Raw genomic sequence first — 24,913 nt, 5'->3', positions numbered from 1 at the left:
ACACTAACAATTTCGTTCTGCTTCGGCTGCTGTAATTGAAAAGTAACTGATGCAGAACTATACAGAATCTTTTTTTTCTCTTCTCTGATATTTCATTTCATAGTTTCAGACATTTAGTTCAGTTATGATTAGGCTTGTTTCAAATGCCAGCTTCCCCATGATGTTTGTTCAATGTACTGTATGACCAGTCCCACGGTGTGTTAGATGTATACAAGAGAATTTAAAAACAAGCAAACAATGCAATGACAATAACTCTCAGAGCATATTGCCAGTGATTTTATTTCAGTTATTGTGGAAGTATTTTAGGTTGTTTTTAATACAAGTGAATGGTTTCATCTTCCAGCAATGATATTTATAGCTTGCTTCACTTTTCTGTGAAGAATCCATTTACAGAAATTCAATTTAGCAACATTTCAGGTTAATTAGAAGTTGCTGTTTTTTAGGCTGAGTCATGGTTATCTCATATATCTATGCACTGCTACTTTGGCAGAACCCCACCAACTATAACAGGTATAAGAGTGATGAACAAGAGATTTGAGCAGCTTCTCAGCGAGTCGAACAGAGGATTACTCTTAATCTAAGCTTCTGTTCAATGGCTCTCCTGTCCTCAAGGCTGGGCTTGTCAACATAAGGCTGCTCAGTTTCTGGAACTCTCTGTCTTTGAAGTGGCCAGTGTTTAAAACACCATTGCTTTTAAAAGTCTCGCATGATGTTTTTTTTTCCTGCAGCTCAGAGAAGTTTAATTCAAACTTTTAACAACAACTTTCATGGAGGTCATAGAGGTGCTCCAAATATAATGGACGGGAAACTGCTGGGAGACACAATAAAAGTTGAGCTTCCCAAATTAATTTTTTTGGTAACAGTATTTTCAACATTTTTGGACTGTGATAGTCTTTACTGTGTATTTTCCCCACAAAATCCTTTCTGTGCAGCATTTTTTTTAGAACAACTAACAATTAAGTGGTACATTTCTTGTAAAATCACCACTGTTTGTTATTTACATTCAGTTATTACCTCTGTTGTCATCATATTATGCATCATATTATTCCTAATAGCAGAATCTTATAAAACTGACTCTGATATAATTGCTCTCACAACTTTCGATTCCTACCATATGTGCACAGTTGCACTAGTTACTGTACAGTTCTTTTGGTGGCTGCACTACTCTATATGATACTGTGCATCACGTTGGCCTCTGTGAGAACTATTTTCATGCTCCAAAAGTCTCATAACGTGACCCATGCACTCTCTCTTTCTTGCTGTAATTATTTCATGGTATGTTGGCTCTACTGCACTGCTGAACTCTCATGTTCGGCTTCAACTAAACCACAGTACTTAAAGGTACGTACAGTTTTGTGAACGTGTGATATGTGTAAAGTATACACTCATATACTGTATGTACGGCAAGGCTGATTGGTCCCTGCTCTATCTATGCCAGTAGTTACATACAGTATGTATTTATTATATTTTATTGATAAAGTGCATAAAAAAGGACATCAATTTTATACAGCATACCCATACAAGGATACAGTGTATCATTTATCACTGGTTTTATAAAGGTATTAAAGGCCCTTCAAACCAATGGTCTACCCACTCAAGTGTTTTCACTTTTGCTTAATTAGACTCCCTCTCAAGACTGTTTGGGTGTGTAAAGACATCTCTCTTACCCTCATATTACATTGTGTCAAGATAAGCCTTTTTAACAGACATGACATTTTGACATGTCAGTAGGAAAGGCACAGGTGTAAATAATAAAATGAACGATGGCTGAATTTCATTTAGCTGCTTTGGTTTCAGGGTCCTGGTATTGTGCCTGCTGGCTCACTGTCACACTGTCATGGCTGAGTGGGAATAAATCTGAGCCATCGTTAATGTTATTAGCAATTTGTGGGCTTGTTCTACTATGACAGGTCAAAGTGTCTTGTGTGGAAAAAGCCTATTCAATACAATAAACTAACTGTATGTACTGTATATATAACTTCTTAGTGTCATATTTGTCTGTATGGTCGGTATACAGACAAATCAACATATCTAAACTGCAAATTGTTTTTCCAAAGATTTAATAGTTTTTTTTAAATATTATTTTTTCTGGTATTTTGACAAAGCTGTTTATCTATTTATTTTTGATCTTTTTCCAGCTTCTTTATTTCCTTTGTGCAATGCATCATGGGGAAAAGTGTCCAAAAGCATTAAACTTAAAAATCTAAATGGATACTAAAAAGTTTTTTTTTAGCATGCATACTTTTTTGAGTATACTTTTTTTTTCCCACTGTGAAACCAAAAACTACAAACTTGTTCTGAATTAGTATGTACAATGAAATTAGAACACATCTTTTTGGTGAGCTGACTGGATGAGTAACATTGTGCCTTTATCACTCCCATCAGTTTGTTAAGTTTGATGACCTCATGTTATCCCAGCATAGCTCCAACCAACTTCAGCCTGAGCAGAGGTCTAATCAGCCAGAATTGGAAACCATTTGTGGGTGTGAAGAGCATCTAATAACTGCAGCTTTTGTCTTGATGAAAGTGAAACTGTCTAACGCGTCTTTTGTGTACTCAAGTTTTCCACTTCAGTTTAATTTGCTCTGCTTTGTTGGGTTTTTTCAAAGTATAGCACAATACCTGCATCCAGTTGTAAAAATGTTTCTACAAAAAAATTCAACTGTCTTTTATTATCAAATTTTCATCTATAAACACTTTCATTCACAAATATAAGTTTCTCTAAATTTTGCTAAATTAGTAGCCTTTAGGAATTAAATGTGTAACTTCATTTTAAGGTTGAAGTTCCTAAAAATCAAAATGCAGTACATTTATGATATATTAAATGTATACTGTACAATAATATAACAAACTGAATTCCTGATACATTATGAACTGTCTTTTGTTGTTTGTTTTGTCTCAGAATTTGCTACTCAGGTATTAAACATTATTGCATCAGTTGTACTGAAATGCTTATTCAAGAAATTATTAAGAAATTATAGACAAAAACAGAAATTCTACCAAAGAAAAGGTTTTTACAATTTTACAGTTTCTGATTCTGATTCATTAGCGTAAGAGAACTGAAGAAGGGTAAAATAATATGTTCAAATTACGGCTAAAAAGGACAAGGAACAGGAACAGGATATTCATCAAAAAACAATCAAATACTGACCTTGTAATGCACACACTTTTAACACACACACACACACACACACACACACACCCTACACAGTGTTACATATAAAATCATACACATGTAATTACATGGGCGGCGCCGCTTTCTGTAGGTCTAAAATGACCTTTCCACACCCAAAAGGTTATTAAATTATAACACTTTAAATATCAGTTAAATGTTGTGTGCCCATTGTTTTGTGTTGACTTTTCACTATTATGGGCTCTGAGTTGGCCTAGACTGTTGGCATGCTAATAAGCTGAAGATACAGTGATCATTAAAGCTGAAGGAAAAAACATTAATAAGGAATAATAATAATATTTTTGCTATGTTTTATCTATTGGGAAAGCTGATCGGCAAAGACTCGAGTCAGGACAGAAGCCAGACATCATGTCCTGCCTATTAGCTCCACACTGCCAGGCTCATCTATCTTTATTGGTCATCCATTAGCCTGCATTAAAGGGAGACACGGGATAATAGCAGTAATGATGCTGATGATGGAATTAGACTGCGGGTACACACGTCATCATTGCAGTGTTGCTCCTGGAATCATAAAGAGTTCCCGCTGACAAACGGAGGGATGGACGGAGAGATAATACAAATGACTCCTTTATGTTTCTGATCAATGTGTGACAGACAAACAGAGAAAGAAGAAGACAAGAAGAGGTCTTGCAATTTGGGTGAAAAATGTCTACAGTGCTTGGAGGTGTGTGCATTACCTTTACAGCACGCAGACAGCCAATCTAAAGGCAGCACCTGTGCCAATCTGCAGGATGGACAGATGCTGGTACAGGTGTGTGCGTGATGATGGTTGGCATGGGTGAGCGCCAACCTGAGCAGCAGCGTACAGACAACAGACCAAGCAAAGTGACGATGCCAGACATTAGACAGGCGGGACAGGGGGGCAATCATTAATGCAACTTTCTGGAGAGATGCTCTAAGATCAGGAAAGCACCGAGCAAAATGAAGATATGGGTGTCTGGTTCCGAGATGACGGATTCAGAGAAGCGTAAACATCTTTTATAGGCAGCATGCTACTATGATCAATCACAACTGTTTACAGTCCGGGGTAATACCGTTTTCCTATTTTGGTTGGAGGCATCTCACCAGTCTTTCTGTTATTATGCCTCTTAATTAGATCCGCATGAATTACTAATCAACCATGAAGAAGGCATTCACCAATTTAAAAAGTGATAGCCCATGAAATGAACAGCACAGACTCATACAAGCACATCAGTTACTAATGCTGCAGGGCCTGAAAACAGACCTTTGACTGAAAGAGAGCGACGGAAGAAAGAAAGAAAGACAGACATGGAGCATGCACACACACACACACAGAGGCAAACCTTATTGTGAATAAATTCTTCATTAAGTATTTAGAATGGTATCAGCGTTGGCCCTGCCATCATGCTGCGTATACTCAGTGATCCACCCAGGAGACATTGATCTTCTTCATAAGGAACATAATGACCACCAGAGAAATACTGATCATATTTCAGCTCCAGTCAATTCAGTTCATTAGGGCCGCTCTACCTCCTGCTGTGGCTCTGTATTGATCTTGCCAGTGTCACCAGACTGTTATTCTCTGCTAACTAGATAGGGAACTCAAAAAAACTGTAATTTATAAAGCGGCAACAGCAAGTCGAACAATAGACTATAGGGAAACAAGCAAAAATACAAAAAAGTAAAGATTGCCCCATCCATGTAAGAGCAGCGTGGACTGTCTGTGTCTCTGTGCCCTTTGTGCCTCGGCACCAAATGTCAGACATGACAGAGGAAATCCTAAAAGTATCAAGGCTGTCCCTGGGTTTCAGAGAGAATTTTTCTTTTGCCTCTAATACCTTTTCCAGCGTCTCCTCTCCTCTAATCTCCACTTATCTGGCAGCCAGGTGAGCCGCAGCACATGGCTGGTGGGCAGGCTTTGGTCTTTGGGAATACAGCTCATCTTAATGGTATTTCTCCCCCCTTTCCTTCTCTTCCCTTTGCTTCTCTTCCCCCTTCCTCCAGGGCGGCTGTCAGACGGAGACGGAGGCAGCCAGAGAACTTCTCACTGCTGCTGTAGCTGACAGCATGGAGCCAGTGGGATTGGACGAGCGACCACGGGCAGCCCGTCATGCGGAGGGGCAGCCGGGCTCACAGGTGCATAGAATCTGACAGATAATAGCAGATAAAATGCAGGCCGACCAGCGCTCGCTCCTCAGCAGGGTATGAGGGATGCGTGGTGGTGGGGTTAGGAGGGTCAGATGGGGTGACAGGGGCATGTTGAGGGACAAAGTGCTTTGACAACTAGGGGCCTTCCATTAACCACTGACCACCCAGACAGACAGACAGACACACACACACACACACACACACACTAGTCAAGGACAGGCAAGGTCACAGATCTCAAATCCCTCCCCAGAATCATTCCTGCAGCTTACTGTACACTTGGAGGAGGTTAAGATTGATTCAGAGCTTAATACAGAGTGTTGGTGCAGTTGCTGGTGTACTTGCTGCTCTTTTATTACTCTTGTTATAATATCTACTGAAAGAGCTGTGAGTCTCCAAAGTACAATAACATGTTTTTATTCCCTCTCCATTTATTTCCCTTCTATCCTCAATCTATTTCATGTTTTTATTCATTTCAAAATCTGCTTTTCTTCTTAGCGAGCAACTCCAGCGTACAGAACGCAAACACATTTTCATCTGTTTAAGCTAAAATAACGCTGACCCAAACCTATTTAAATCTGTGATAAAATACAGTATTTCATTGCAATCACTTCAACTTAATTTCACATCTGCCTGCCGCTAACCTGGCAAAAGTAAAATGTCTCCCGAGCATCGCCTTGCTTCACTCAGCATGGAAAATACAGAAAGAAAAGTAAAGAGACGCAATATCTCACAACCCATTTTCTTCAGCCAGGACACGCAAACAGTGACAGTGAAAAAGTATGTCACATGTCATGCTTCTCCTCTGCCATCCAGATGCAGGATGCCAACTGATGTGACGGTGGGAAACACTGCCTATCTCTCCCACTGCTGAGACACATTTAGTTCTGTGGAGGTGAAAACAGTCAGGACGAATCTGGCAATCAGTTGTAACAGGGCCAGAGACACACAGCCTGACAGTCCATCTCTGTTCTCACTGAGCCACAGCCACTGAGAGGCAGGTACGGCTGGTTTTAAAGGTGCAGTGGGTACAATTTTTACTGTTACATAACCAAATGATCTTCAAGTAAATCTCCAAGTGCTTCTTCCTGTCATCTTTCTCTTTGTTTCTGGAACAACCCCACCTGTTCAGTGAAGATATTCCTATGAATTTGCAGCTGACAGCACATATTTCTTTCTCAACTCAAACAGGCAAAAAAAAGAAAACCAACCAGTATTATTTTTAGGATGTGCACTGTGATATATGATCAATGTTGAATGTCTGCTTTAAATGACTCGTTGACTGCGACTGGCTTGTGAAAATCTTTCTGTATCATTCCTTATTCTCCATTAGAGGTCAGCGCAAAGTCACACACAGAAGAGCAGGGTGGCATAATGAGTAAGAGAATTTCCTGGATTTACAGAACTTGGGTTCAAGCATCTGCTGTGTTGAAGTTTCCTGGAGAAAGACAGCGGCTGCTGTTCAGTAGCTGAACCTGACGGCTGACCCGCCTGTGAAAGCGGGGCAATTAAATGTAGAATTTCCCTACGGGGATCAATAATTTATAAATTTTTTTATTTATACATACAGCACTCTACATACATACCCATTGGGCACGCATGCTGCACACGTAGTTCTGACAGAGAGACTGAGAACAGGCAGATAATGACCTTGACCATGGCAGCCAGTATCCCCTGGCAATGTGCACCTGCACTGTAGTTTGCACGGCTTGTGATATTGAATACTCTCATATGAACAATTTAGCAGAGTGACAGGTTATCATATTAACAATTTATCTTAGCAGCAATGCCTCTCCATTAGTAACAGGGTCCATATTGTAAGCATATCACCCAGATGCCCAGATATTTAGCATCCTATATGCTCTAAAGCATTCAATAGTTTGTGAATAACAGTGATAGTGGTTGTTTAAAGACAGACAACATCCTGGCTCCACACACACACACACACACACACACACACACACACACACACACACACACACACACAGTCCGAAGTCAAAAAAACTCAATCCACCAGCCATAACACAGAGACAGAGTGGCATCAACCTCTATTATCTAGTCCCTATGCTGCTAACACAAAAGGCTCCCTGGAACAAAAATCCAATCAGTCCTCTCTAGGAGGATTTGCTCCACAGCAGTGCTCAGCAACACTGGTGGCTCTGCTGGTGACAAAGAAATAATCTCTGAGCCCACAGCCTGTTCACAGCCTGTTTACTGTCTTCGTCACATCGCCCTTTTAGAAAAAGGACAGACAGAGTCTATGCTTCTCTGTTGTCATTTACTGTCCTCTGAGTTTAGCATTCTCCCTCTCTCTCCTTTTCTGCATGCAAAAACATGAAACACATGGTTGACTGTGTGTACACTGCGTGAAATTACCATATTTGCGACACAGGGAATATTTACTCTAAGCATTAGTAATATAGGCTTGACAAAAAAAGAACCTTCAGGCGTATAGGCTAGAGACAGGTTTTTAAATAATTGTTTGATGACAAATATTTTCAAAATATTTTCAATATTGTGCTGCCCCTTACTCCCCTCCCTCCTCCCTTCCTCCTGCCTCCTATCTCTCACAGTCCTCCATTCTTTGTCTGGTAAATTATCACACTCGTTCTCCATTCATTAGCATGCTGCTGCTTATTTAGCTACGCTGCTGAGAAGCCTTCAACAAAATCAACTGGAAAATACTCAATATGAGGCGGCCAGCGTGCCCCTCTCCCTTCCTCCCTCCCATCCTTCATCTCCTTCTTTGTTTGTTTTATGTGGGTTTTTTTTTTTTTTACCACATCAAAATGGAAGCATAGCCCCCCATAATGAAGAGGAGGGAGATAAAATATGCAAATTCACAGAGAAAGGATATAATTAGGGCAATAATAGGAAGTGTTGTTTTCACAGCTGCTCATTTACACAAAAGCCTGATAGTCTTTTTTTTATCAATAATGTTCTTCTCTCTTTTTTTTCCCTCTATCTTCCTCTCCCCCTGCCTTCCCCACGATGCAAAGTCTTGTGCTCCACTAAAAACAAATCTCTGCAGCCTTCCAGCCTGAAAGCTAGTCAACCATGGAGTCACTGAGCCAACCAGAGATTTCTGTCAGCTCAGGTATGTACAGCAGGCCTGGATGGCAAGCAGGAGGTTGCATACAGAATGACTTGGGTTGTTTTCAGACCTGTCTTTCCACCTTCTGCCGGTCAACCCAGGCTGGATAGAAACACTGTCTCCTGGCCTGCAGTCTGAAAAAAGGGGACTTTCGCAATGTGGAAGCCACAAGTATGAGGGACTGTCCCAGTGCGAATCAGCTCAGTCTTCTCTTTTACCATCCTACTGCCACAGAGAAAGGTGTTAGGAAGAATGTACAAATATGCCTTTTTGACTCACTAACTTTCTGTTTTTGTTGTTCATATACATGCTGCTGCCACTGGACATTTTATTTTTCACAATTAAAGGACAAGTCTGCTGCAGAGTAACCAATTGGAGAAGAGTTTAAACACTTTTTTGAATTTTAAAAAAGAGTGGCAAGGTCATAATTAGCACTTCAGAGAAATACAGTGAGAACAGCCAAAAGGTGCTGAATGCTGGTGCATGCAGGACTGCAACCACAGTGTTGGCTAGGTCTTTGTTTTTTTGTTTTGAGGAGAAAATGAGAGCTAAATGAATGAATTTAGGTTTCTTATGTTTCAGCCTAACTCAAAGGAGGACTGGTCAAGCAGATAAAGATCAGCTGATGAAAGTCTATACAACTGAACAAAAAAGAAACTGGCACACAGATATGAAAGGGGTAACTTTCACTTAAATGCAAGAGTACACAAAGAAAGAATCAATTGTCAGATCAAATCAAAGTCAGATAGTAGCAGTGCCACCACAAAGAGCGATAAATAATTTTCCTGTGCATCAAGCAAGCATTTTATAGGTTTTACAGGGAGGGAGGGAGGCTCTTCCTACACCAAAACTATGACACAACTCCGTGATGCAATTTGCCAGAGGACCAAGAAAAATACATCATATTCAAAACAATAACACCACAACAACAAAGACATAAAATATATCACTATATTGTTTGGATGGCTGCCCAGAGACTTTCATCTGAAGAAATGGAAGCTATTAAATGGCTGGGCCAGGCTGGTGCATTGTGTAAATTAGAGAAAACTCTTTTGACCCCACATTCACACTGCAGACAATTTAGTTGGAAGTAATCCTTGACTTACTATGGCGCTTTCTGACACGTGTTATACAAATGGCAAGGCGCTGTAAATGTTAGTAACTCCTAAGAGAGCCAGCAGGGCTCATGGGAGTCTAAAGATTTGGTCTTCAAGATAGCAGCATCTCATATGGACTAGTGAGTATTCAGAAAACACATTCAGAATTCAGAAAAAGTCTTCGCTGAAACTTAATTCTTCCTGCACATAAACCAAAATGAGAACTAAAAAATTAAGCTAAAATTTGACATTTCTGCTTTTGTTTGATTTTAATTGAACAAATAGAGTTTTGCTTCAAGTGTATTTTTTCCTCCCACAGAGTTTACTTTTGTTTATTATCTCAGTTCATGGGTGCTAGTGTTCATTTTTTAAGTGATTTTGACATCTCAATTATGTCTCCTATTGTAGCTGGTGAACATATTTGCTGTGTGGTGAAGGATAACTGTGTCACTCTTTCTTCAAATTGAGTACATTTATTTAATTACTGACATACTATAATTTGTTGTATCTGTTATGTGTAAGTAAATCTATCTAAACAAACTTATGCTGATACCAGGTGATTATTTTCCTTGATGCTACTTGGAATATTCAGAAAAAAATTCTGATATTTGATAAGATGTACCACATGTCATCCTTATTTCAAATGTATGGGTCATGTTTAATATATGTATCCTCAATTTGCTGACTATGTAATTTGGAAAAGAATTGTGATTTAGGAGGCTATAAAAGACTTTACAATTTAGCTGTGCATTCAATGTCCTTAAAGCATCTTCTGAATGCACTATGTCTGTCTAAGCAGATGTGACCCTTTTTTGAAAAATATAAATTCACATTTTAATTTGTTGATCATATGCTGCTTTTTCTCCTGCTTTTGATGTCTGATTTTGTCTATAAAATATGCCCTGACCAGGTTGTTTCCATGGGAACAATACGGCTAAATAATTATGGTTCTGATCATGTAGCGACCATCAGCTCCATACTTAATTTTGTTCATGCTCTGCGTACACTCATACCTTTCCACATGCTAAATTTACATACTTCAATTACCACACTATTGCTATGCAGCATGAAAGATTCAGACACAGCTTTTGAATATGAGGAGCTGGCTGCGCAAAATGTGACCTCTGACCTCAGAGATATGTACAGTGGTTTTGTCTGGAGGGGGCAAAGCAGGAAACACAAAGAATATCTGTAGAAAGAGAGCCTCTAATGAAGAACATTTCTATTCTGTTCTGACAGAAACAGCAGGGAAATGGAGATACAAAGAGAGAAGTGATAGAGTAAAAAAGAAGAAAGTGAGAGGAGAGATCTGAGAACTGCCTATTATCTCCACGGTGCTTCATTGCTTTAGACACACACACACACACACACACACAAGCTGCATGCATCTGTGCACAAACCTAAAAGTGTATACACACAAGTACACACTCTCACATACAACCATCCTCTCAAATCTGCCCAGATCTCATGAATATGATTGACCTTTTTTCCACTGTAATGCTGAGAGCGCATTAAGGGGAAAGGAGAAACTAAACAGAGGCAAGCAGAGTTAATTTAGAACAACACATTATTGGGTGCTGACTGCAGATATGGAAAAGGACAATCTAATCGATAAGCCAAAAGAATGACAATGGCCTCTCAAATCAATGCCTGCACCCCATTTTCTCACTGTGAAAAGACAAAGCCTTCAATGCAGGTGTTTTTGTTGTTCTGTTTTGTGCCGTTTGCACCTGTGTGTGTGCAGTAAATGTGCCTGATTGTGTGAATGTATGTGTGTGTGTGTGTTCGTGTGTGTACCTGGCTGTTGCTGTGGTGGAACAGTTGCCAGGACTAATCATTATTTAGTTGTGGCGGGGCTGGAAAGGTCAGCAGTCTGAAATGTCAGGCTGTGTTCAACAGGAGCCAGATGCAGCCGTGCGCTGCTCAAGTGTCCAATTAAAGAGGGCCGAGTGAGGTTTGAGTGGGTCTGTGTGTGGGAGTGACTGTGCATGTGTGTGTGAAATAAGAAAGAGAGAGTAAAGAGCTACTGTGTGTGTTTTTATTAGTTTTTCCTCCATATCAAAGCTATATGTTACATGTATGTATATGTAAACTCAATTACATGTGTAAGTGTGAATCATTCTTCATAGTAGCTAATGAACGGCATTAGAAACAGAGGCCAACAGAGCAACAGGGGCAGAATCCTCATCAAATATCTCTTTCTCTCTCTCTCTCTCTCTTTACACACACACACACACACGCACACACACACACACACACAGCATGTTATGAAGCCACTTGAGCCCATTAGTTTGTTCACACCCTGTGATTCCCCCTGCTGTCCAAGCTATGAAGACGCAATGAAGAGAGGTGACAGGATGGATAAAGAGGGAAAGATACAGCACTAAAAGGGCAGAAGCAAGAGGATACAATCAGATCACTAGTAAATAACAGTAGATAACAAGTGTTGCTAAGTCAAACAAGCAGAGGAAGAAGTGCCAACAGCAGAGTGACAGGCAGGTGGGAGGATGACGAGGTTGACAAGGAGAAAGGGAGAGAGGGAGCGGAAACTCCTTTAATCTGCAGGGAGAAGGAGAGGGTGTCCTGTGAGTGTTTCCCTATCAGCCTCATTCATCTGAAAGCCTCACCTGCTTTTCATACAGCCATCATACTAACCTTCACTGTGTTCAGTGTGTGTGTGTGTGCATATCCGCTCACCTACTGTGAATAGTAATAAGCAGCAGGGCAGGATAAAATATGTCTACCAAGTTAAGAATATAATAGACTTCCCTTCAAGGCCACAGGTAACAACAGTCTGAATAATGACCTGCAATAATTTACACAGCACACTGAGCTCTACAGTGGTCAGAGGAAGAAACCTTTCAGTGAGAAATAATTGAAAGCTATTTCAGTAAAGGAAGGTAGTTCTGCTGTGTCCACTACTGTAAGCTCATCCAAAGAGGGAGATGCAAAGTCATAAGAAGACTTACAGTAAATATTAAGCGGTTTAAAGATGGGAAGGGACTGTGGCCGTATAATATTAACAGCACATCTCATTACCACCAGTGAAACTTTGTTGCAATAGAAAAGACTTTCCTCTGTAATTATCAGCTTATGTACCATGGAGAGCTACTGTCTGATGCTGCATACTGGCTAACCAACAAAAAAAGAGAGGACAAAATTAAAATACCCTTGCTGAGTACAGTGGCTTTGCAAATCATTCAGATCTCTTTATTTTTTTCTCAGTTTGTTGCATAAAATTTCATTTAAATTTGAGTGATAGATTTAGACATTATACCTATAATGAGGCTCTACACAGACGTCTGAGAGGCCGATGCTTAAATAGAACAAAATTACTTCCTGTGATTGTCCGCTTTGTGCAACAGAAGAAAAGAAGAGCAAAATCCTCAAAACACTCTCTAAAAACTCAAAAATATTCAAAAACCATTTAAACTACGTGTTATAGATATAAACTGGAGCATGGTTTGCCTCTTTGTCACTTCAGATTTATTCAGAAACAGATTTCAGTAGCTAGTTTGTAAGAAATGTACCAATGTTTCCAGAACAGTAACAATGTTTTTCTAGCTTGAGTATCTGGAGAAAAGAGCGACAACAGCTCAGAGAGTGGTGCGTTCTCCCAAACGAGTATGAAGCGTTGATGTAGATTTGTGAGCGAAGGAGAAACCTTTAAGTAGTCCATTATGACTACATTATGATAAAATGCGTGACGCTATTAGCCCTACTTAACTACAATAAGGTTAGAATTGTTGGCTGGCCTTGCTAGATTATATGTAGCTCCAAGAAAGAGTATGAAATTGTCTTAAGCAATGAAAGCAATAAAAAACGGATGGCATCACATATATTTTACTGTGTTGTGAATAGCTGAGGTGAATCATCCTTAATTATGATTTTTTTCTACTTTTGCATCATGGTGTGTATATCTAGAATACAGTATGTTTCAAAGATTTAAATATCACATTCATGTTGTTTTTGGAAACAGGACACATTCATACAGCACTAATTTACTGGACATAATGTATACAGTACATTCTTATGAGACATACAGCAAATATATATTTATTGTGATCTATTATTTGACAAACTGATTGATTTGATATATATTAATGATATCACATCTCTACATTAACAGCAGAGGAACAGGTCTAGTAAGCAAGCATGCCTTATGAGGTCAGGTTAGTTGCAATCAGTTATTTCATAAAATATACAAAAAAGTATGTGATTATTATCTTCTCTTTCTGTAATCATCTTCTTTGTTTTTCATAAAGTGTAGCGAGACAGTATTCACTAAAATGATCTTTCTTACTCTTTTCCCCTCTAACCTGGCCATAGAAGGTGTTGCTATACTTTGTAATCTTGCTCACACTCTTACTCTTTTCTTCCCACCCTGATCTTTCTCTCTCTCTGGTTGCCCTCTGTCAAATTGTGAAGGCCAGGGGCGAGTCTTGCCTCTGCCCAGGGCCTGAGGAACAGCTGCAACGTAAACCTGCTAAATTAACCCACTCTGCAAGTCCCTCACATATGCATTATTCTAATCAAAGCATATTAGATCATCCAGATACTTTAGACATATGGGTCTCTGTATCCTCCTTGCCGTCCCCATCTGTTTCTCCTCCCCCGTTTTTCGAATATCTACTCGCTTTCCATCTCAGCAGATCCCTCGTTTACACAGCTGCCTCTATAAGAGACTGGCATAGATTCCTAACAGTTCTTTGTGACATGTTTCCACATCCAGTCAAACTTAGAGCACCATATGTGTTCCTGACTGCTACATGCTATGAGTTTGAGGTGCATATTGGATTGAATTCAAAATACTTTGCACAAATGAGATTGAAAAAAAAAAACAAAAAAAACCTCACAACCAGTACACAAACAAAATATGGTTATAAACATTCATTCAATCTGTTCGAGGTTTTTTTTTTCGTTCTTTGTTGAAATGTTCGTATGTGCAACTGAAATATTAATATCCCTTCACACACACTATCACAAGTTTTGCACTGCTGACCAAAAAGTGCAAAAAACTGCTGCTGTGTTTAGATAAACAAGTTAATAGGAAAAGTGTTTTTGATACTGTATGTATGTTATTCAGTTAATTATGTCATGGTTTTTCAGTGTTTCAATGGTGTTTAATGCCAGAGGGATTCAATTTTGTATATGACAACATCTCAGTAGTACATATAAAAAATTCTGTTATGTTCTGATATTGTTTGCAACTGGTTTTCAATAAATGATCAATGTCAATATATGTATGAGGAGTGGTATATATATTTACATGGTTCAGAAACATACATAAGAATAGGGCATGTTCAATAGTACATGTCAGACATTTATAAAAGTGTATTGATTTATGTTTCTTGAGTGTTTGCCTGTATTAGCAGAGAGAATTTTCAGTTCAGTTCAATTATAAAAGCATTTCAGACGTGTTGTTACCAATATGCGTGGGTTTCATGGCATTTGAGTGTGTAAGTGTCTTGCACTTGTCATGCAAAGGAAAATGTGTTTACATGTATGGTACAGTCTACAGTCGTTTAAAGTTTGGGTATCCCTTGACAAATAACATATTTTGGTGATTTTTTAATTGAAAAGATGTAAACACAGTCTCTATAGGATGTGGAAAAAAAACACAATATTTTCAGCAAACATTAATGCATACTTACTTCTTATGTCATAAATTGAACAAAAATAAACATCAGTGTGGCATGTGCAAAAGTTTGGGCACCTTACTATACATAGTAACACCCCCTCTGGCAGATATCACAGCTTGCAAACATTTCTCGTAGCCGGCTAAAAGTCTCTCAATTCTTGTATTTGGGATTTTCTCCCATTCTTCCTTGCAAAAGGCTTCTAGTTTTGCAATATTCTTGGGCTGTCTTGCATGCACAGCTCTTTTAGGATCAACCAACAGATTTTCAATTATGTGTAAGTGGGGAGTGTGAAGGCCATTCAAAAACCTTCAGCTTGCATCCATGGTGGATTTCGAGGTATGTTTAGGATCATTATCCTAAACAACTTGAGCTTTTCTACAGATGGTGAGATGTTTGCTTCTAGTGGAATCTATTCTTCCCTCTACCCGTGCAATGTTTCCTGTGCCAAGCATGATAGATCCACCCCCACGTTTAACAGCTGGCAAGGTGTGCTTTTCATGAAATGCTGCTCCTTTTTTTCTCCAGACATGCCTTTGCTGATTGTGGCCAAAGAGTTCTATTATAACTTCATCAGTCCACAGCACTTGTTTCCAAAACGCATCAGGCTTCTGTAGATGTTCCATCGCATACTTCTGATGTTGGATTTTATGATAAGGATGCAGGTAAGGTTTTCTTCTACTGACTCTTCCATGACGGTCTTGTTTGTGGGAGCATCGCTGCACAGTGGAACGGTACACCATCACTCCTGAGTCTGCTAAATCTTCCTGCAGGTTTTTGTGCAGTCAAATGGGGGTTTTGATTTGTCTTTCTGACCAGCATATGTAACGAGGGTCAACTATCTATACACAATTTATAACATCCCCATTAAATCAATCTCTTTATATCGCTGACAGTGGTGACAGCCAACAGTCTCTGCCTTGTGTTTTGTTGATGGTGGTGCACTAACGGCTGACAGCTAGTTGACTCCAACGAAGAGACACAGACAGCTTCATGTCGATTCGGTGATGATTTGTTTATTGTTTACAAGCACTTCAGGATCAGGGGGGGTAAGCCTGGTCTCAGTAAAACTATTCAGCATAAAAGAAAATCATAATCAAAGGAAACATACAATACTAATGAATGATTTCTGTAGCCAAGCTCAATAAGCATTAACTGACAAGTTATAGGGCCAAAGGTCTAACCTTGACCAGGATCAAAGACTTTTATTACAAATCACACAAAGATGCTACTGATACAGATGTATCAGCACACGTAGATATTCACTCTGAATGTATGAATCTGTAATATAGTTACAGTCTCTCTCAGATAGGCTATACATTAATATTTACAAGTTTTCACTTAAAAGTCACACACTCACCTGGGGAATACAAGCCTGGTCTGACTTGTTCCCCTGGTGAGGGGCTTCATAGCTGCATCATTACCTTGCATACTAGTATTAAATATGAAATATAAAATAACAGCATAAAAATGTGAAAATTACACAAATATGTACACCTTACAACTATCAAATAAATGTAAAATTACTGACCAAATTAAATTCTGTATTACAAGATTTTGCTATTAGAATAGTGACCATGTAAAGCTCAAGTTATGTATTTAATGTAACATGCAAGAGGTATGTTACACATATGAGCAGTTCTCTCCGAGAGTTTTCTTGGTCTTCCAGATCTCATCTTTACCTCCACAGTTCCTCTAAACTGCCATCCCCTAATTACATTTCGCACTGTGGAAACTGCAAGCTGACAAAACTTTGCTATCTTCTTGTAGCTTTCCCCTGCTTTTCCCTGGACATCAAAAACTTTCATTCTTACACAGTCTTACACAGCTATTTAGGGGAAGCCATGGTTGCTGAGTGTTTGCACAAGGTTTGAAGAGTCAGAGTATTTGTAAAGCTTTGAAACTGGCACCAGTTGACATTTGTTGACATGCCTCAGGCCTAATGAGCTGATCAAGGTCTGAGACCTTATAAAAAAGCCTGAGACTTCAGAACTCTAACGGTGCACAAACTTTTGCACATGCCACAATGTTTTTATTTTTGTTCAATTCATGACATAAAAGGTAGCTAAATATTAATGTTTGCTGAAAATATCTAGAGAGACTGTGTTAACATCTTTTCAATTACAAAAATCACCAAAATATGTTATTTGTCAAAGAGTGCCCAAACTTTTGCATACAACTGTACATTAGGGCTGTAGTCAATCAAAGAAAATCTTGGTCGACTGAAATCATACATAATCTTCAACTAATCGATTAGTCGCGGGGAGGTTGGATGTAACGAGACAGAGTGCACAGTGAACTCAGCAGCCACACATTTCTCCATTCTCTATTTCTCTGTTTTATGTCTTCAGTGTTTCTCCGTTGTTATAATTATCGGAGAAAAACTGATTCAGTAAACACTCAGTAAACGTTGAGTACAGTTAGACACAGCAGTCTCCATTAAGTTGGGCGAGTTCAAAGTTGTGAAAATAACAGGGGTGTTTTGAATACACCCCTGTTTTCACAGGTAATTTGTTAGTCTGTTCCTCCCACTGCAGGAAATAATGGATTAATCCTGGAAGGCTACTGATGAAGCACTTTTCTTCTTATGAAAGGAACACGGATATTATTCGACCAATGAGAATTTGGTCGGATGAAAACATAAACCCAGTCCAACCTACATGAACACATTCCAAAAACATCAAGAGAAGCGACATTCTCACACATATAATCCACGATAGAAGGAAAAGGTGACGTTCTCTGACTTGATAGCTTAAAGCTAACATGTTGACTAGTTCTTTCACAATCTAAACATAAGTACAGAGTCTCTGTACAAGACCTACCGTTACAACACACACTCACACATATAGAGGGATGGATATATGCTTACATACTGCATATACGCTTGGGGTCACACTTGATAGTGATAGTTGTTCATACAACTGATGATAGTTTGTTTACATCTAATACATCATAAAATAACATATGCTCAAGTAACTAACCAGCAGCCACCAAATCAGCAATAGTTCAGCTGCAGGTTTTTGTCCAACTGTGCAGGTTTGTGTTTGTGTAGAAAAGTTGCATCCAGAAAACAGCATGTAACCCTTTGAGCATTTAGAAGTGGGTTAGAGAAAAAATACTTGAGTGCCTTAGTGGCATGCTTCTGTCAAATCAATAGCAAGTCAAATTAGAAAACATAGAAAAATATACTGATACTGGGCTGCGTATGGGAGCATCACAGCACAGTTTAATATCAGTGGTGAAGCAGAGAGGTGAATTTGGGGTGACAGTGAAGTCAGAGCATTAAATCTCAGGGACTTACCGGTGTTGGTGATGGTTAACAGGTCTAGACGCCGTTGTTGCTAAAAGAAATAGAGAACAAAGACAAATGTAAATGACATTACACAGTCATTAAAATCACTATCTAAAAGTCATGTTTTGGGGGGGAATTTTTTGCTTTCTTTATTAGCACAGTGAAAGGAAATGAGCGGAGAAAGAGAAGGGATGATGAGATGAGATGCAACAAAGTTCCCTGGCAAGACTCAAATCAGGGATGTTACGCTTACATGGTCAGCAACTTAAAGCTCAGGGCCGCTGGGACAGCCCATTATCATCCAGTCTTCCAGAGAGTCTACTGATCAATCGCCATGTAGCATACAGTCAGTCATACTAGTAATATAGTAGCCTGATTAAGTTCAGTTCAATTCAAATAATGACTTATGTAATAGAGGATTATTGTGTCATTTTGATTTATGTGTACTGGATGATTTTGTAGTATACTAGACTTTACACTTAACTTAAAATACAACTAACATTCAACTCAGTGGCATTTTTTGTAATCTTGCACTGTGTGAGATATGCAATATGATCATTTTTACAAAATAGTTTGATATTCCTCAACTTCTTAACCAAACTGCACTTCTGTTAAGGTACTGTATGCCTTGGTTTATATACAATGTGAAGAATCTAGAAACTTGTACAACTATATTTTCAAAGTGGTTTTGACTACTACCCAACACTGTATGTGTGTGTGTGTGTAAGTGTGACCTCATAGGCTTTGATAGAGTATGTTTGAAAGAGTGTGCAATTTTACACTTGATGTCTCAGCAGCTGAGAAGGAGTCTAGAGGAGGCGCTAGCTGGCTCACCCCTCTCTTTAACCTGCTGCCTTTCTACACTCACACACGCACACATACACACACACTTGACTGTCGAGCACTGCAGTAATCAACACCTCAGTCCTCTTCATCTACCAGTCCCGCAGGAAAGAAGATCTTCACATCGTAGTAAAGGATGAAGGGTCTGCGTGTATGTGTGAGTCACAGTATGGCTAGGTCACTGTCAAAGCCAGCTTTTTGGACCAGACTTCATTAATATGCAGGCGCCACACTAACCAGTTGCTAAAAGGGATAAGCAAAGAGACTCTCAGCATACTTGGAGTCCCTCTCTCCCTACATACAGTACTGCCTGAAGTGGAACTCACTGATAGGCCACTAAATACTTATTTTAGTATTTAGCAGATGCTCTTACTCAGAGAGACTTATTACAAATAATATGAGTGGAAAGCAGTCCACGGAGTGCCATGATGGAATAACTTCGAAAATAAGTTCACCAACACTAATGCAATAAGAGTCAAAGAGCTCTATCATATAATAATATCATTTCTGTCATCCAGAAATCATCATGTAAGTGCTCAGGATCAAGATAAAGGTAAGAAGGAGAATGTACAATGATTTAGTAATTCTGACTTTAAATGTATGTATTTTTTATTTGTTTAAATATATTTGTAAATGTAAGCACTAGAAAGAACATACAGTAATGACACAAGTATTGTTCGTAAAAGTAAGAAATAACAAAATGGACAAAATGGAGTTTTAGAGCAAATATCTGCAAGTTGATGAGAAAGATGTGTGAGTGGTGATACTACTCTATGAATAAAGGGTGGTACAAGGTTGTTTTTTTTTTGGAGAGTTGAGTCTTCAGTCATGAACTGAAAAGGGTGAATGATGCTTGAGCTGAGGTAAGGTCATCTGAGCATAGTGGAGCCAGAAAAGAAACATTAGATGTTCTAACATGCAAGGAGCTAGGATGTTTGATAAGTGGGTTGAATTTCTTATTTGCCTTAAGTAAAATATGTATTTTGTATAGACTGTAAGTTAGCTTTAAAGATATGGTGCATGTGTGGTGGAAGAGGTATGGGTGCTGGGTGGGTGACCATGTAAGCAGTAGAGGTCACTGTGACAACATGAGACGCAGACCAACAAGAGAGCAAGCTCAGATCATACACTCCACCACACGTACTCACACACAGATTTACACGCACATACGCACCATTCCCACCTACTCTCTCTCACACACACACACACACACACACACACACACACACACACACACACACACACACACACACACATATCAGATCATGGTCACTTTTGGGGACATTACATTGACTTACATTCATTTTCTAGTGACTTACCCTAAACCTAACCACTGACTCAAAAATCATCTTTTTTTTCAATTGGGGACACAGCTTTTGTCCCCAATTAACTGGTCCTAAATCTGAAATTTGTCCCCAAAAGTAGCCTATGGCAGGCCACACACACACACACACACACACACACACACACACACTGCCATTCCCACCTGTTGAGACTGCTGACTCTCTACAGTCAGTCAGATATGGAGCTGCAGCAGGAATCAATAACAACAGAGAAACATTTACACCTGTAGTTCTTCTCACTGCTGCTGTACGGGGGATAAAGTCCTGATTAGAACAACTGGAGTACGATCACACCCTTAACTCCACCAGAATACAATATAAAACACATATCTCTGTGCAAAGTAGAACCACTACATTGAGAGTTCTCTAGCAAATCCCTTTTAGTCTGTACAGAAGTGAGCTAAATAATCACACACAAAACGAGAAACATATTTTTCAACTTGCTTTTACCTGAGAACTTATAATGTCTCTTTTCACGCCTATTGTATTATTCATTATTGATTGTCATTAGTTGTTTTGAAATGTTTATTTTCCATCTCTTGTGAAGCACATTGTACTACTACTGCTGTACTACTACTATTACCTCTACTGTACTACTACTACTACTACTACTACTACTACTAATAATAATAATAATTATTATTATTATTATTATAATAATGATAATAATAATACTGATATCAACTTACATTTAAATGCAGTCCTGTACAGTCAAAACTTTGGACATTCGGATGGAGGTCTGTACTAACAGACTTTAAATATTAGGAGATTAAATAATCACTTAAATTGTGTGGCACCCTCTACTGGCTCTGTAGTTCTCTGCAACTGCAACTATGGTAAACTGAAAAGCTTCATTTGAATCTTATTTCTCATTTGAGATAATGGTACGTCTATGAATGACTATAGATTCATGAAATCAGACACACACTTATGTGCACACAACATAAGGACTATGCATCTTCTAAAACTGACATCAAAATCATTTTTCCTTTTTACACACACACACACACACACACACACAATGTAACCAGCAGACGAAAAGTGTGAGCGCCCGTTCAGCCCGCCAGTACTTATACACAGATAATGAATCTGTGGTGGAGCATTACAACACACTACCACTGCTCTCTCTTCCTGCTGCTTTTGTTGGTCCTTAACATGGATAAGGTGCTTAGTGTTCCTTAGAAGGGAGAGGGAGAGTCAGACACACACACACACACACACACACACAAAGAGAGAGAGAGAGAGAGGAGGGGGGGTCTGACAAAAGCATTTCAGGGCAGAAAATAGGATTGAATTAATCTTTATCAAACACAGCCAAGAGCTGAGGGATCACACCCCGGTTGAAGCCAGCCCAGCTGCAAAGTGGCTTGCCACTGCCCTCTCACTGCCACACAGACAAACACACACTGCAACAGATGAAACCAGTTGAAGTGAGTATTTGTTATTGACTGACTAATTGATTCAGTTTCTTCAATACATGTATACTCAGTGATAGGTTGGTGGGGTTGAACACACAGGGCGATAAAATGACAGTCAAAATCTTTTAGTACTTGATTGCCACAAAATTAACTGATATTAATTTGACTGAGCTGATGCTGAAGGCCATATCAGTATAGAACTCCAAGAAGATTAAATCATTATTTACAAAAAACCTGTCTGGCTCAGGTCCACAGATGTTTACCACAGGTGAATCCAGACTGGACCTGCCAGTTAAAGTGTTATTAGGTCAGAAAACAAGGAAGCAGTTGGGAGCCAGAGGTGACGGCCACTCCAGCTGTCGCAGTAGCCCAAGCCAGTGATGGGGGACTCTGGGACTCTGTTGCTAGCAGCACAGTAAACAATACTGATATACCAGCGAACTGGAGTCATGAATTATCCTAAAATAGTGTTATAACAGTGTTATATGAAACATAATTAAGTTCTATTTTTCTAGTCATGTAACCTGACCTGAGAGCCCCTATAAGTGCTTCTATTCTTGGATGTTTTATGAGTGCAGGTCCTGATAAAGTTCGATCTTTACCTCCATAAGTGGAAAGATGCACTTTTGCAAAGACTTCAATGTAAAATTGACATCCTGACTAAAAGACAAACTGCTCTGTTTCTCTATAAATGTCTTTATCAGATTCTCTTGTTATTAGTTTCTACTAGTCTCTCTTGAATATTAGTAGAAACACATTTTTTATTTCATAAATAGTTCCCTAATATAAGTCTGACAACCCCCACCCCCATAAAGAAATCCATAATGTTATAATCAGTATAAATATGGTCATTACCAGAACCAATCAGCAGACCAGATAGCAGACTGTGAACCCATCTTAATCTGGGTGGGAAGGGGAGAAGGAGGAGGGGGGGTTCAAATCGAGTGACAGCAGTGGAAAAACCATTAATGTACTAAATCCCTACTTTATGACTAAATTAAATATTCATGCACAATCTACCCAAAACCCATTTGCTAACATTTCCTCCAAAATTTACTTTTCATATTTGCTGATTGTTATCACAGAGAAAAGAGAGTGAGGAAGTAAAAAGAGAAAGGAGGCAGAGAAGCCATCGGGGAAGGGAGAGGAAGCGGGGGGGGGGAGTAACTAAAATCCCAGCCATCATTTTGTAGCTCATTTCAAATTAATTTAAAGTCAATATGGCTAAATTACACTGCCACAGCCACCATCCAACTACTTGCACAGTTTTCAGTAAAAAAAAGAAAGAAAAAAAAGAATTAGATGTAGCTGTGGGATGGGAATATTACTAATGGGACTCTCCATTTGCAAGGACAATATATTGTGTGGGAAGCTCTATTTCCAGAAAATGCATATTTATTAAATAATAATACTACATTATTCTACATTAACTGCATGGACCAATACAGTATACATACATTGAATCTGACAGTGATAGTTTATTTATAGAAGTCCTTAAAGTTTAAACCTCCAATAACTGTTTGTTTGTTTTTTTCAAATCACCTTTTAAGATATGCAAACAGACATGGAGCAACATTAGCATTCATTTACACTTGTGTTTACAGTTGTGTAAGTCCAATATCCACTCTTCTCTACAGACGCCTGAGGGAAATATACAGGTCTTGCAGTATGCTGCTAAATGCTGCAAAGTCGCTAACTTTGTGTGTCATTTGGTGTTAGGCAAGTAGTGCACAGTGGGTTTTTAGATCTTTTTTTGCTAAAAACAGCTCCCTCCTGTGTCAGAAAACGACACTGATGAGAGCCATGAGTCTGAAACGAAACAGTGAAGTTGCAGACTGTCAAACCAAAACAATGAACTGAAAGCTGCTAAAATGCTCTATTGAACCGCAGGGAACTGCAAAGTTAAGTGATAATTCTATGTGGGTTTGTCATTAGAAATTGTCATGTGATCCATTGTTAATAATAAAATATTGATTATAGCCACACTATAATGCTTCACATCAATATGTTCAGTCATTGGCCTTTGTCTAAATATAATGTTGACGTTACCGCTTGGTAAGTGAATTAATTATCAGTGTGTGCTGCACTCCTGGTTTTACCCTCCGCTCTCTGGATGAGGTCACATGCAGGAAACAGGCATCTGCATCCAGTCCTACTGCTGTCCCCTGTGACCCATAAACACACACATGCATACACAAACATCCCCCTATCATATATCCAGGGTAAGGACAAGGGTCAATGGCTGATGGGGTTTTGAGTGAGAGAGTATCTGTCAACAGCTTGACTCTTCTTCCATCTTCCTCTGGTCCTTTCATCTCATCGAGGTTGTCCACCTCATCTGGCAAAACAGCTCAATTACATCATCCAAATACTGAGTCACTACTTTTTCTTCTGCATATGCTCACACACCGAAAAACCCACAACCACAAAGCGCACACACTGGAGGTAAATGGCAAACCTGTATTTGCTTGTCTGTGTCTAACTGCATCTTAGTCATCCTCCCTTGGTAACAAAGGGGAGAGGTGAGGTAAGAATGAGCTAATGGGATGAGCGTTTTAGGTTATGTTTGGGTGTGGCTGTCTGACCCACTGAAAGCAAGTACACCATGATGTCAGAGGAATAAGATGTAGGGCTTCCTAAAACTGAAAAATGTAATAGCTCAAGATCGACAAATTTCCGTATAAATACAATGATGTCTTTAATTAATCTATGCATAAATTTAGCATTACAAAGATGAGAAGTAGAGATATTAATATTTACTGGACATGTGCTGACAAAAATGTAGCACGCAAAATTTTGCCAGCAGAATAAACAACCACTAAAAGTAGAAAAAAATCCCTATCAGTTTGTTTGAGTAGGAAGATGGCTACTTGCCAGAAGAAATGTGA

General features: G+C 39.1%; 1 protein-coding gene across 3 annotated transcripts in view; it reads right to left on the bottom strand.

Annotated features, from left to right (window-relative positions):
* The window catches only part of agbl4 (AGBL carboxypeptidase 4), a 434,053-nt gene that overhangs the window by 73,476 nt on the left and 335,664 nt on the right, over window positions 1-24,913 (bottom strand). For all 3 annotated transcript variants that reach the window (XM_067597035.1, XM_067597037.1, XM_067597038.1), the window contains one exon: window positions 18,431-18,470. In XM_067597035.1, the coding sequence (XP_067453136.1) occupies window positions 18,431-18,470 (40 nt within the window). The remainder of the gene's footprint in view (window positions 1-18,430; window positions 18,471-24,913) is intronic.

This window comes from Thunnus thynnus, chromosome 8 (assembly GCF_963924715.1).
Source record: "Thunnus thynnus chromosome 8, fThuThy2.1, whole genome shotgun sequence".
NCBI classification, from domain to species: domain Eukaryota; kingdom Metazoa; phylum Chordata; class Actinopteri; order Scombriformes; family Scombridae; genus Thunnus; species Thunnus thynnus.
Note: the sequence above shows the minus strand (reverse complement) of the source record. Positions and strands in the feature narration are given on the sequence as shown.